General features: G+C 42.6%; 2 protein-coding genes across 9 annotated transcripts in view; one reads left to right on the plus strand and one right to left on the minus strand.

The window, feature by feature from the left end:
• Positions 1-57: 57 nt before the first annotated feature.
• Positions 58-7,286, plus strand: adck2 (aarF domain containing kinase 2). The gene is made up of 8 exons (XM_004069893.4): positions 58-1,137; positions 1,210-1,356; positions 3,019-3,147; positions 3,243-3,338; positions 3,426-3,704; positions 3,828-3,956; positions 5,360-5,413; positions 6,551-7,286. The coding sequence occupies exons 1-8, from the start codon at positions 280-282 to the stop codon at positions 6,689-6,691; spliced, it is 1,833 nt and encodes a 610-aa protein (XP_004069941.1). The 5' UTR covers positions 58-279; the 3' UTR covers positions 6,692-7,286.
• A 965-nt stretch (positions 7,287-8,251) lies between these two features.
• LOC101167956 (SRSF protein kinase 2) overlaps positions 8,252-14,995 on the minus strand; it is a 73,018-nt gene continuing 66,274 nt past the window's right edge. For 4 of the 8 annotated variants that reach the window (XM_023955648.1, XM_020703852.2, XM_020703851.2 and 1 more), the window contains 6 exons: positions 14,658-14,758; positions 13,905-14,012; positions 13,764-13,833; positions 11,769-11,861; positions 11,359-11,451; positions 8,252-9,001 (listed from right to left, as the gene is read on the minus strand). In XM_023955648.1, the coding sequence (XP_023811416.1) occupies positions 8,817-9,001; positions 11,359-11,451; positions 11,769-11,861; positions 13,764-13,833; positions 13,905-14,012; positions 14,658-14,758 (650 nt within the window). In that variant the 3' untranslated portion in view covers positions 8,252-8,816. The remainder of the gene's footprint in view (positions 9,002-11,358; positions 11,452-11,768; positions 11,862-13,763; positions 13,834-13,904; positions 14,013-14,657; positions 14,759-14,995) is intronic. The other 4 variants (XM_020703856.2, XM_020703854.2, XM_020703855.2 and 1 more) reach the window with 2 other exon arrangements.

Consider the following 14,995-nt stretch of genomic DNA (forward strand, 5'->3'; position numbering starts at 1 on the left):
GGAGCGTGAAATTCCCGCGTTTGTCCTCATAAGGAGAAGAAGAGGAAAGCCCGCAGTGTCTGGTAGAAAGCAGCGCCGTAGAGTATCGCACTGAGTCAGGTCGACGCTGGGAATTTGTGGAACCGTCGACATCCCACCTTCACCCCGTTCTGTTGGAAAAAAGCCGACGTTCAACGGCCGCATCTCGCATGGAGCCCCCTACGACGTCACGTTTGGTTTCGTCCGGTATCGACACAGCTATACATCGCAAACCAAGATAAGAGGTGAACACGAGCGGACATGATGGCTATGCTGAGCTTTGGAGGCAGAGCGGTCCTCAGCCTGAGGTCCTCCCTGCTCCAGGCCAGCCGCTTCTGCAGGAGCAGAGCAGTGCAGAGTCGTGGTGCACTTCCGGTTAAAGGAAGGCAGATTTTAGCTGGCATCCCCAAAGTGACACTGGTCTGTTGGGGTGCAGTCAGTGCTTCATGTGCAGCCAGCTGTCAGGAAGCAGCTCTTCCCTCATTGGTGCCTGACAGGAAGTCTCTGGCTAAAGTCCAGGTCCACAAACTGATCTTCTTCCTCCGCCTCAGCCTCCGGGCTTTGGTTCTTCTCCTAAAGTTCGGTCCTCTCCTCCTCCTGTCCCCGCTGACCCTGCTTTCCTCTCACTGTGCCGATCGCTGGCTTGACGCTTTGCTGTGGGTGACGGAGACCTCTGGTCCGACCTTCATCAAGCTGGGGCAGTGGGCCAGCACCAGGCGCGACATCTTCCCACCAGAGTTCTGCGAACGCTTCTCCAGGCTGCACGTGAAAGTGCGCCCTCACTCGTGGGCCCACACCAAGCAGTGTCTCCAGAGAGCCTTCGGAGAGAGCTGGAGACGGGTGCTGGTGTTTGAGAGCAAAGAGCCCGTGGGGTCGGGATGTGTCGCCCAGGTGTACAGAGGCTTTGCCCGCGTGGACCAGGTGGAGGATCCAGCCTTCCAGTTGCTTGTGGAGGAGATGGAGAAGGAAGACTTGCTGGGAGCCTGGGAGATCCCTGGGTTGGGAGGTGTGGTGGGCACTCTGCAAAAGCTCTGGAGGGGCAATGAGGAAAGCCTGTTTGATGAGCAGCAGGAGGAAAGCAGCGTGGAGAAGGAGCGGCTGATTCCGGTGGCGATCAAAGTCAGTCATGTAACAGTAATTATATCTGTAAAGAGTTTACAGAGTGTAAATCCCTTTTTTCTTGATGTTCAGGTGGTCCATCCAGGCGTCAGGAGGCAGGTGGAGATCGACCTGCTGCTAATGAAAAGTGCAAGCTGGCTCCTTCAGTGCCTGCCTGGACTGAAATGGCTCAGCGTGTGTGAGATCGTGCAGGAGTTCGAGAAGCTGATGACCAAACAGGTACTCAGAGAAAAGGATTTCAGCCAGAGATCCAGCGATGGGTTTTTGTCAGATAACCGATATTTGGAGCCGAAAGTCATTTGCAGTAGAAAAATATTGCCATTAAAAGTTTGAATAATACAAACCTAAACAATTAGGTTTGACCTGGAAAAACAACAAAAAATAAAAAAAAAGCAAAATAAATAGTTCATAGAAGTGCAGGGAGTAACAGGCGCAGCAGCAGTTCCTGGAAATTTTTCATAGTAAATGAAATGAAACTTTTTTGAGAAGTCGAAACAAAAAAAAGTGCAGCTAGCATTGTATCATGTCTTATAAGGTCAAATAATATATATAAATAGCTCCCTGAAGTTCTATCAAGTAAATAAAACAATTTGAGAAAAAATGTGATGGTTGGATATGTCTCTAGTCCCAGTTATTCTTTCAACTACCCAACCAAAAACAAACAAACTAACTAAGGTGTTTTTTCTGCTGCTTGTTGCCTTATTACTACACCCATGGTTGCTATGCAGGCAGATGGCTGAACGCATGGTTTGTGTAACCATCAGAGGGTGCAATTTCAATTTTATTTGTATAGCCCAAATTCACAACAACAGTCGTCTCGATGGGCTTCGTATCGCTAATTGAAAAAGTTAAACATAAAATCAAAAGGATCATGAATACATAGAATTCAATAGGAAAATACTAAACTGAACTAACAAACTGACTAAGCCAAACTGGCATCCCTGCCCCTAAATTTCTTTCTCGGTAAGGAAAAACTAAATAAAACGGATTACGGAAAAAACGAAGAAACCTCAGGGGTGCCCACATGAAGGAGGGATCCTCCCCCCGGCAGACAGGTGATTTACCAGAACTCATAGAGAAGAATGAACTTATCTAACTCTACAACTACATATTTAAAGTCCAGCAGACGAGCTTCATCCAGATGGAGGTGGGGGGACAGTCAGGGGCGCGAGTCGAGCTGGAGACAGGATCCACAGCCAGGTGTAGGAGCAGGAGCAGAGACGAGGTACTCGGTCAGGAACAGGAGCACGGACGAGCCAACTGGATAACTGGTGCAGGACAATCCTGGGGACGGAGCAGGGCGGCTGCACCTGAGCCAAAAATAACCGCTTCAATATCGGCCTGTTGGATCAACCTGAAAACACTCTCGCTAGAAAAAGTTCCACATTTGACGGGTCATCTTTACCCGATATAATATACCCAACAAAGGTACTTATTAAAAAAGGTCAAAACATGACAACTCGTGATAAATTACAGTTTTTATTTTTATTTTCAACTGTGGTGTGTGTAACAAAATGAAAAAGAAAAACACAGGAAGTTCCTAAAAACATTTTAAAAAATGAAAAATTAGAAATTTGAGAATAAAAAAATAATAAAATGATACTAGAAACTTGGTCTTTGGTCCACCCATTCTTGGTAAATGTGAGACTTCCCCGGTGAAGACACAAACTCTTTGACATATTGAAATTCATGTAAGTAGTTAAAATCACCCAGTAACAGTGCTCTATGGTAATAAAAAATGGACGATCCTGATTTGTCAAAATTACAAATATCAGCTCTAATAATGATTTGACCCCTATTTTAATCCTCGCTGATAATTTGACGATCTTGAACACTGGAGTTACTGTGAATGATGGGGCTTTTCTTTACTCTGACTGTCAGATTGATCTACGTTGTGAGGCCAAAAACATGGAGCGTTTCCTCGAAAACTTTCGAGACGTCGACCATGTCAGGTTTCCGACTCCGATGCGGCCGTTTGTCACCAGGAACATCTTAGTGGAAACCTTTGAAGTGAGTCATCATCATCTATGCGCGATAACACACTGACAGCTGAGATGACGGCTCTGTTCTGTACCTGGGACTAATATTCCTGTGTTTCTTCCCAGGAAAGTGAGCCGATTTCTAAATACCTGGCCTCGGATATTCCGAAGGAGGTGAAGCAGAGGATAGCCAGAATGGGAGTGGACACACTGCTGAAAATGGTGCCTCAGAAGCACGAATCCTTTCAGACTTCCCCACTAAACAGAGACTTTCTTGTCCTAACAAAGCTGATCTCATTTCCCATCCAGATTTTCGTTGATAACTTTGTCCACGGCGATCTCCATCCGGGAAACATTCTGGTTCAGTGTCGGGCGCCTATCGCTGCCTCCAGCGACGGTTCGGGCCTCTCGGGGGAACACCACGGGAAGACCACTCTCACCGACCTTCTGGACACGGTGGTGGTCAGCGTCAGGCCGGACCCGTGCCCGCTCCAGCTGGTGCTGCTGGACGCTGGCATCGTAGCCCAGCTGAGCGACCACGACCTGGCCAACTTCAAGGCCGTCTTCACAGCTGTGGTGCTGCGTCAGGTCAGAGCATGGAGAAGTTCTGGAAGCATCCCTGATTTTGTTGTTTCATAAATGATTTCAATTGCAAATCAGAGAATTGGTATCTTGTACAAATTAAAAAAAAAGCTACTTGAAATTCTTCAGGGTGAAGAAGTGGCAGAGCTGATTTTGCATCACGCCAGAGCCAGCGAATGCCAGGATGTGCCGCTGTTCAAGAAGGAGATGGCGGAGCTGGTGGATCACGCCCTCAGCAACACGCTCTCTCTGGGAAAGGTGGCTCTGGTTTCTGTGCTAGCATCCATGTTGATCTACGATCTACATGATACACATTCACTGATAATCATACCAACCAGAAGGAGCTGCATTTCAGAGGAAAATGCGGGGTTGAAGGCTATATTGCTGAATGAAAATGAAACTTAAAGGGTAATAAATGAATTATTTCATAAATAAATGATCAAAGTTGACCATAAATAAAGTCAAAACAGCACAATAACAAAAAAGATGTTTTTGTGAAAAATGCCAAAGAAACAGGAAAACAATGGGTCGCAGGCTTTATAGCATTCAACCAATAAAAAAACATAATATAAGAGTAATAACAATGCAAAACATGTTTGAAGAAGAGCAGCCACAGGTTTAGCCTATAATTTGACTTTCACAATAATAATTAATCTATTAATAATCTTTCGAATATTTTTACCTTGTTTTATTTCATATTTCTGTTGACACACAAAATCCCTCCCGGTTGGTTGGTACCACTGGTAAATGTTAGAATTCTCTCCTACTAAACTGGTTTATGTGATACTAGGACAGTTTGACATTTACACTGTACTGTAATTTGAATAGTTGTGACTGTATAAAAGGTTGCTCCTACTTTGTGAATAACCCAGTCTGCTCGTTTTTGGAACATGTATAAAAGATGTAGTGAAAAGTATTCCCCCATACTTCAATACAGCTGGTGGGGTTGGCGAGCACTGTCGAACAGAATAATGTACACAGTGCGTTTTCCATGGTAGTTTGCTGTCAAATATTAGTCCTAAAAACATATTCTCTGGTACTTTTTCAAATGAAAATCAATTTCTGTGTATTTGTTGTTCAAAATGTCTCCTATGGTTACTAAATATCCCAAATTTAGTTTTATTGAAATCTAGTGATAATATGTTGCTATTCCGCCATTTTAAAAAAAAAGCATATAATTGTTTATCGATAAGGCAAATAATATTAAAATAGTATGTCACTATAACATATATGTGTCATCTGCATACAGAACTAGTTTTATTAATATTTTTTTATAATTTAAAAACATTAAATAGGTAATTAATATACATAATAAACAATGTTGGTCCTGACACAGAGCCCTGAGGGACACCACAAGTAACGTGTCTACTAGATTTAAATAGATGTTGCTAACAGAACCAGTATTTCAATCTTAGCAGAACGTCTGTGTTCTGCTTAGATTGAAATGAAAAGGGGTTTTTGATGCATGTTCTTCTGTCCATGTTGAGTAAGGCATGTAAATCAAACGCTTTAAGGCTTGAGAAACTCCAAAGGCACATGTATTTATAAGCGGTCAGATGCTTTGAGAGCCAGAACTTGGCTTTCTGCAGGTGCGTCATGACTGATTTTGCGATCAATTAATGTGTCTGCTCATCACTCGGTGTCTCTCCTTTATTTCGTAGATTCAAGTGGCTGACTTACTCTCCAGAGTCTTTGGTCTTCTCATCAAACACAAGGTGATACACCCCCAGGTTTACTAGTTTGGTCCTAGAATACAAACAATACTACTTTATGAAACTTTCCGCACACCTATTTTGTGTTTAACTGCATTGAAGTAGCAGCATCCAGAAAAGTTAACCAGTAACCCGTGGATGGAAATGAAGGAGAAGTGTTACCTAAAGCTGAAGAAGTAACTGTTCTGATACAACACATCACTTTGTCTCCAGTGTGGTCTTTTTTTTCTGTCAGCTGCTCCCTTTAAGGGTCGCTATTGCAAATGATTTGCCTTCATCTAATCTTCTTCTGCATCCTCCTGGCTAAAACCATCCACCCTCATGTCTTCCTTCACTACATCCATGATCTTCCTCTGTGGTCTTCCTCTAAGCCTCATTCCTGGTAGCTCAAACCTCATCATCATCACTTTTCGTCCTCTGAACCTGTTCAAACATCTCCGTCTGCTTCCCAGCATTTATCTCCAAAACATCCAACCGGAGCTGTTCCTCTGATGGATTCATTCCTGATCCTATCCCTCCTCAAAATCTTCAGCACTGCCTCCTAGCCTCTAGACCAGGGGTCTGCAACCTTTACTACCACTCAAAGAGCCGTTTGGATCCGTTTCCCACAGAAATGCAAACACAGGGAGCCACAACAGCCTTTGGAAAACCCGCTGTTTCCAGTGAATGGCATCATTTCACACGTTTTTAAAGTTGCTGAAGAGAAGTTCATGTTTTTTCTTTCCCCTGTCGATGAGAACTAATTCCCAAAAAACTAGCAAATATGTGGCAATTAACTAGCAGTTAATCCGCTTCTCCAATGGATTTTTGTCAACAAACAACTTTTGTTCTCATCTTAATTAGGGTGTTTTGGGGCAAAAGCTGCCTGTTTATTCTGGAATGTCTTGCCGCATTTGTGTCTTTGTTGTTTGCTAGTTCCTCATAACGTTTAAGTCATGCTGGTACAGTCGCTAAAAGGCAAATAAATCTGCCCAGGTGCCATTAAATGTACTGTTTTCTTCAGGAACTTCCATTTTCTCCAAATTCTCCATGGTTGTCCTACCATTCCAACCACGGTTCCCCCTCGTCGTTGCGTTTTCTCAAGCCTTAATAACAATAATAATAATACCCTGCATCTATCCTTGCTCTCTTTTTCATAAGGTCAAGCTGGAGAGCAATTTCGCCTCCATCGTGGTTGCCATCATGGTGCTGGAGGGTCTGGGCAGGTCACTCGACCCCCACCTGGACATCCTGGGTTTGGCCAAACCCCTGCTTCTCAAGAACTGTGCCTCGCTGCTGTGAAACACACCCGACACCGTCAGATGGGCCGCTCTCTGAGATCCTTCCCATGCATCTTCAACATCAGGAGGGATTCCACCAGAAACTACAGGATGGTTGCATCCAAACCACAGAGACCTCATTATGTTTTAAAAATGAGAGTTTCTTCATTTTTATTCCTGAGTTTTGACTCAAATTCTGTAGAAATGCGTGTCTAAAGTGACAAAAAACTAGAGATAATATTGAAACCAATCATTTTAAAACTGCTATTAACATCTGCATTATTTATTACTTTAATGTTTTATTAGAAAGTACTGCACTGTACATGTTTTTATGTACCGTTTTAATTAAGTTCATTCAGTCGCTGAACAGCCCAACATCCATTCATTTACAATTTTATTAAATCTGTCAATGAAAAACATACAAGACACAGTTCTGTCAACGTCATCAGGAAGAACAGTCAGCATGGCTGAACGAGTAAAGATCAGGAGAGTTTGGTGCAAAACAAAACCAAAATTAAAGAAGAAAACAAGAAAATCCTTTATTGCAAACCCCCCCCTTTCCCCCCAAATGACCCTTTAGAGCTCAGACGAAGCAGCACTGTTCAAGTAAGCAGGGAGGGGAGAGGTGACCACTGTGTTCAAAATAATAATAATAATAGCATTGATGAAAGGAATAAAAACATCTCTAATAGACAAACACAATCACCTCAGTATAAGACGATTTTCTGCCACGGTCACAACAACCAGAGAAAAGTTGTTTTTTTGTTCTTCCCTATATTTAATTAATTAAATAGTTTTTAAAAATATCTCACCATTTACTTATATTCTTTTTTTTCTTTTCATTTATTGCGAAAATAGGCAACAGGACTAATTGTGGTGATTTGGTGTGTTTGTGACCGATCGGGTGGTTAGGTTAGGTAGTGGTGCAGAGGGACGCCTCAGAGCAGCAATGCAGTTCTCCTTTTCAGCCACCGGGTGGCACAGTCTGAGCATTTTCGCAGGGTCCACCTGTGTGAGCCAGACCCCCACCACCACCTCGCTACACCAGAGGAAGTCCAGTTCTGTCAGCAACAACCCGTTTTTATCTTTTTTCTTGTTTTTCTGGGGTATGACGCGTCTTGTAGGTTGAAGCTTCCTTTGTCCGTGGTCGCTTTCCTGTGTTTCCAAGGTCTGTATGTACAAAGGTTTCAAATCCCTGAAGGACATTTACAAATACAAGTGCAACCTCCATGTGACCGGCCCTTTCGGGAGGGGCCGAAAAAGGGGAAACGGTACCGATCAATTCAAACGTGCCACGGTAGGAATGGGGGGGGGACACCAATGTCAGGAATGAAGGCAGAAGATGTAGGAATGTGGAGATCCTGGAATGTGGCACCAAAATATTCCATCACAATCTGAGGAATGTCCGAAATGCGATCGACCTTAGAAAGTGCACAAAACGAAGCGTCTGCTGTTGGTTTCCTTCATGCTGGTCTCCTTAAGTCCTAAACCCAACTTCTCCACACCCACAACTGACTGAATTGGAGGAATTTGTTCCACACTTGTTCTGTCAGTGATGTCCTCTGAGGGCGTTTCCGTGGTGACCCAGATGGCAGAAATCAATGTGGGGTGAGAGTTTTTTTTTTGTCCTTTTTGTAGCGAGAAGTTAGGGTGTAAACCTTTATATATCAGGAGGGGGCGCTGGCTGGAAAAGTGACTACATGGGGAGATGTTGAACACATTCTCATTCTCACACAACATAAACTCCTCCTGTCTTTGAGGAGCCTTGGAAGATTTTAGCTCTGGGTCGTCGGTGCGTTTTTTTTTGGACTTTTTATCACATTATCGGAGAAAATGAATAGCAGTTACTGAGTAGTAGCCAAATCCAAACAGTGTTAAAGACCGACAAACGCAGCGTCAGAAAACCCCTTCCGTCTTCAAGGAAGATCCAACCTGGTGCCGTGTCGTCCCTTACGGCCTCCTCTTACATTCCTTTCGGGGAAGAAGGTGGAAAAAGAAGAGGTTTAGGCAGAGGAACTCACAACGGAAGAGTGGAAAAGGACTTTCAGCTCCTCTGTGGTTCCACGGGCTAACACCAGAGGGGGGCTTTCAGGACGGTTGGGACAATAGGAAGAGGATGATGGATCAGCCTTTGTGGGTTTTTTTAGCTAGGAGTTGATCCAGGGGTGATTGAGGCATTCGCTGGCCGAGGCTCTCTTCTCAGGAACCATCTCCAGCATGGGCAGAAGGAATTGAGTGAATTGGCTCGCGTCTTCTGGCGACCAGCCGTACTTTTCCACCAGGACGTCGAACAGCGACCACGGCTTCAGCTTGGTAATGTGCCGCAGGTCACCTGAGGTTCAGATAAAGCAGAGTCAGGGTGGAGGACAGAGATGACTGAAAATGAAAAACGAGAATGCTGGTTTTCCATTTTCTCAAACAATTTAAAGGGAAGAAAACCCTGACAAATGAAAAAATAATGAGGCACATTTGGTATTTTCCTTTATTACTGAATGTGGAACAGAATCGATCATGATTAAAGTGTTCCTGAGAGAACTTTCAGATACCAGCAGTCTTGATTTTCATCCTTGCATTTTAATGCATTTGAAGCACAAACATCAAAGCTTTCCTTATTTTAATGAACATTCATGCACATACATGAAAAATCGTACATGTGGAAAAACTGCAGTGAGTACCAACTATAGTAGTACTATCGAGAGTTATCAAGAGTTTTGAACTCACTAAAAACACAACAACTGGAATCTGACTCAAAACCTTACTGCAGAATAGCTCCAATATTGGCTGCCATTTTTGGTGCACCTGTAATGTTAGCTTGGCTGGGAGCTCGTGGAAGAGTGAGTAAACAGATGGATGATGGGAAGTGAGGGCGGGCTATCATCAACAGTCCCACCCACAACTCAGAGGCAAATTTCTAATGAACCAATGCTCTGCAGAATCAGTGTCCTAGAAAATGAATCAGTTTTTTTCTATAATTTTAGCTAAAAACGGCACAATTTTAATTAAAAGGCCAATAGGAACGCTTTACAATAGATCAATCAGAGTGGGACTTCAAATTCACTTTTATGTTTTTGTCATTTCATTTATACGACAGACTCAGACTCTTAAGAAGTCCAGTTTAAAAATGTGGTTGCCGTGGTAACCCCTTTCTTTTGCACATGATGGGGGATGAAACAGAGATTTGACTCCAGTAGAATCCTGCCGAGCGCCTTTGAGCAAGACAGCAGAGACCCCAGAGACAGACCCGGAAAGCGGGTCTAGATTAACGCAGCAAAACCAGATAAAAGGCAGAACACGGAGACACGAAGTGTGGACTCAGACCTCGGATAGAGACATCAAAGGCCGGATCTTCCCATCTCATTGTAAAGAGTAAACTAGCAGAAAGGAGAGTGCAGCGGTCATCAGCTCTATCGGGTTCATACCTCACCCGGCCCAAACAGAAGGGATTTCCACATATTATTTAAAGACACTGTACGGCGAGACAGAACCAATAGTGCTCGCCATTTTTGTTGCACCTGTAATGTTAGCTTGGAGTTGTGAGGACTTGCAGACTAGCAGTGTAAAACAATGGATGATGGGAAAGGGAGGCAGGCTTATTCTGCACCTACAGCTCCGCCCACAACTATGAGGCAAATTTCTAAGGAGTTACTGCTGCTTTTTTTTTTGGCTAAAAGAGCCATAATCATAGTTTAAAGACGACTGGGAATGGATTCCAAAAGTGGGACTCCAACTTCAAACTGTAGCCTCAGACAGAGCGGAAAAGTTTTAAAACAGGCTTTTAGTCATGATAAGCTTATTTGGTGTTTGTAACCATTACATTCTTTCTGTCTTCACCTCAAAACCTTCCAGCATAAAGTATTTGTCCAGTGAAGATGAGAAGGAAAAGTTCAATAACATGTTCTAATAACGCATGAGTGGAATTAAAATGACAAGTGCTTTAAGTGTTTTAGGGCTGCTATCAATGCTAACGCTAGAAAGACTTCCACACTTGCAGCTAGATGACCGTTTTTCATTTTTAAGTTCAGTCAGTCAGTCAGTCAGTCAGTCAGTCAGTCAGTCAGTCAGTCAGTCAGTCAGTCAGTCAAACCCAGCAACACCTGAAAGCATCATTGCATTGTGCAACAAAAGCAGCAAAACTCTTTCTTCGTGTTGAGCTTTGGAGGTTTGAGAACCAAATGGATGCAGACACAGGCTGCACAGCTAGAAATGCTAACACTGATGTTCTCCACAGAAATGATTCAGACTGAAGATCCATAGAAAGCATGACCTCGTTTTGCAGAATACATCCAGAGAAGCTTAGTTGCTTAGTTTAAACCTGCTTCAAGCCTAAAGCTGAACGTATCAAACAACGTTTCTTATCAGCCTTGCTACAGTGGGACAAAAAAGCTTTTAGTCAGTCACCAATTGTGCAAGTTCTACAAATATGTAGAAAATATGGCTAAAAACGGAAAACTCAGAACTAAAAGACCACTGGGAACTCTTTGAAAATAGATCCAAAGATGATCAGAGTGGGACTTGACCATTTTTTCTACATTTTACTGAGCATTGCAAACTTACCTGTAGCTCCTCATCTGAACAACAAAGTGTGGGAACTTTCCCAGACAAAGGTCTGATCTGGGCTTGTGGCGCTCCTGCGCTGCAGGTTGAGGCCCCCACCACAGCTAACCAACCAACAACCAGCAAGCCGTTTACCTTTCTTGGAGAAAAACTCTCGGCTGTACTTCCCGGCAGCGACCACTTTGCGCGGGACCTTCCCGAGGAGCTCCGTGATCAGAGCGATGTGGTCTGCCCACCATACGTCACAAAGGGAACAGGCACGGTTCAGCATTACAGCATGCACACACATCAACACACACGTACACTGGGCTGCACGGTACGGACACACACTGCTGCCTCAAGGAACGGCATGGACATGCAGAAAGAGAGTTTGTGGATGAGCCGTTTTCTTAGATTTGGTTTATTTTGCTTTTGGTCACTTTGTCAAAGAAAAATCTCTTTTTCTAAAGTTGGCTCAACATTCTGCAAGAATCCGCCATTGTCCATTTCTGCTCCTGTTTGGCATGTGCGTGTGCCGGTCCCACCAGTTCTCTGGCCAGCGCTACCTCTTCTGTTGAAGAACTCCCGGGAATATTTTCCAGAGAGAGCAAAGTGCCTCGGAATACTTCCCAGCAGCTCTATGATGTGGGCTATGTGGTCTACGAAGGAAAGAGGGTCGAGCGGAGAAGGGGAGGAAAAAAGGTGCCAAAGGGAGGAGAGGGAGGAGGAGGAATAATAAAACCAGAAAGAAACCACACAGGGGAAATAGAAAAATGGTGTTAAAAGAATAAAAATGTCAGGGGGACAACAACAAAAAGTTGGAAGGGGGGAGAAGAGAGAAAAATTGAGAAAGTCGCAGAGAGTGAAGATGTGAAAGTGTTAAACTGTGCCTCCACAGCTCAGGTGAGGAAAGAAAATATTACAGTCAGTGGGATTTTATAGCAACAGATTAAAAGCTCTCTAGTCATTTTTAAGAATCTAGACAAATCTTTACTTTAAAAACATGCAGGAAATAACAGTAGCACATGCAAAAACAAAGAATCCATTCTATACTAAAGCAGTACTTCCTGTGTGCTCACAAAATCTCTAAACTGTAGGTTTGAGTGAGGAGATGAGTGGAGGCACAGCTGCAGATTGAAGGTCAGGATCAACAGCAGCAGATAGAACGGCGTTGGGAAAGGGGTGGGGGTCGACTAAGATAACTTATCAGGGTTTTTTTAAATTACATTTACAACATGTTCCTCTTTTGGTGCTTCAGTTTTTCTCCAATGTTCAATACATTTAGAAAAATCAAAGGTGTCACGGTTGAAAATATTTCTAGAAAATAAAATTCAAACCCGAATTAAATTGGGCAAAAGTTTGATCACAAATGACAAAAAGGGGACATTTAAAAGATTCAAGATCCACTTTGATATCAATTGAGTTTTTGAATATGCTCTTGTGGAATTTTTCCCATGATGGAGCACATTTATAAAGCTTCAATTTGTATCTCTTAATATTTCTTTATTTCAATTTTGGGAAATCAGGAGCAGACAAAACCAATTCTGAGCATATTTGGGAGATAGAAAACACACTGGGTGGGCCACAAGCTCCCTGCTCCGCTTCTTGTGGAAGACTAGATCCACGTACGTCTTTGTTTTCCTCGTCTGAGCTGGAATCTGGGTGGCTCCAATATTGCTCACCAGTGTTGTTAGGTTGGCCGTGTGAGGGGCTGTAAGCTAGAGGAAGTGCACATAACTAGATAGATGATGGGAAGTGCGGGTAGAGTTGCTTTGCGCCGTTTAAAGTTTGGCTAAAAACAGCATATTCATAATTAGAAGACAACTTTACAATAGATCAAAAGATGATCGGAGCGGGACTTACTTTAAATGAAAAAATTATTCTTTATTGGGAAACGTAATTTTTATTTTACTTAGAGTTTAAAAAACAAAGAAGAGGTTGAGTATGTAAACAATGGAGAAAATCCAACTCCCATCCAGTGGTGGACAAATTTGTTGGTACCCCTCAGTTAAAGACAGAAAGTCCACAATGCTGAAATGACGTGAAAGCCCACATGCTTTCTGTTGTCCATGTTCAGTGTGGTTCACACCTTTTCACCAAACAGCAACGTGACTATTTGTCTCCCTTTAAATAGGTAGACTGACTGATTATGGGTTTGAAAACAGCCGTGATGTCAATTAAAGGACATAACTGAGTTCATCATGACCCCCTGGACAATTAGTTCTCAGTCTTTCATGGAGGTACCATCATTTTTGTCCAGCCCTATTTCATTAGTTTTTTTTTTTTTAAATAATTTTGTTAGTCAAAAACTCAAAAGTAATGGCTGATTTTGATTATTTAGTTTTCAATACATTTTAACTTATTGTTACTTTTGAATGTTTCAAGTCATTTCAGTGAGCATTGGGGACTTTCTGTCTTTAACTGAGGGGTACCAACAATTTTGTCCACCACTGTATTTAAAGCACAGATGTGTCTGCTTCTTTGCTTTCATACACAAACATGGGAATCACAGTATGAATCTGGATCCATAGGATGTAGGACATGAAGATTTAAATCCTCACCTTCGTCACGGGAGTAATCCTCTCCAGAATGAGGCTCAAACAGGTAATCTCCCGTGGCCAGCTCAAAGGCCTAAACAGACAAGCAAACAGTAAAACAGCGATTCCTTTCAGTGGACGGTTTACTTAATAAACCTTCCTCACCATACAGGCAGTACTCCAGATGTCAGCCGGAGTGCTGTAGCCCGCTCCAATCAGGACCTCGATGGACCGGTACTGCCTCGTCTGGATATCCTCAGTAAAGTGTTTATGCTTTTGATGAGAGGAAACAAGAGGAAAAATGACTTTAGTTTAGGGTAGAAATAATGATCAAATCGTGTTGTCCTGGTGACTGACTTGAGACCAGGATTGTTGTCGTTGCTGATCTGAGTTTGGGAGTTTTAACATCTTGGAAATTTGTTTATAACATTTAATGAATTTGCTTCTAGCATTTGTGAATACAGAGGACACCTTTATTTAGAATTCATTTAGAGGGATCGTGAAGAAAACAACTATGAAACTGAGAAAAAATACCTAACTCTGAGCAAAATCCTTCTTTCCATCAGTCAAATTTACTCAAATCTGCAAAGCAAATCAACCTAAAAATATTAGTTTTTTTCCCCCACTAAATTGTAGTGGTTGTGTTGGATTTTTTTTTCTTATTAGAAATGTTTGCAGACTGTAAGCTGTTTTTTATACTGTTATGCATAAAAAGTCTGAAGAAACTCTGAACTCCCGTGCAAAGGATTTAGGATAGAGTAGGATAAAATAGAATAGAATAGAACTTTATTCATCCCACAGAGCGGAAATTGTCTTGTTACCGCAGCTCTATCAAAAACAGCAGATGTATATTAAATAACACTAAAACAATCCTGGTTTGAATCAAACTCAGTCAGATTATTTCACATTGCGTCTTACCACCCAGCAGGCATTTCCAAGGTCAGCGATTTTGACTCTGATGGAGTCGGCGTTTTGGGGGTCTAGAGGGTTAATCAGGAGGTCTGCAGCTCTGGCCCTGACTGAAGGGGGACAGAAGGAAACGGTTTACACAGTATTAAAGGGTTTCTACACACAGCACAGACACAAAATGAACTCTCAAGAGATTTTATTGAAATTCCTAAACCAGAATCTACTTCAAAAGCTGTTAGGATTATGAAACTAAACCGACGGAACCGACGCTGAATCAGAAATAACAATCTGGGGAGAAAATTAGTCAAAATTGTGATTCTTATCAGCATACAAATAAAGTATTATGA

The sequence above is a fragment of the Oryzias latipes genome, chromosome 6 (assembly GCF_002234675.1).
Source record: "Oryzias latipes chromosome 6, ASM223467v1".
Taxonomy (NCBI): Eukaryota; Metazoa; Chordata; class Actinopteri; order Beloniformes; family Adrianichthyidae; genus Oryzias; species Oryzias latipes.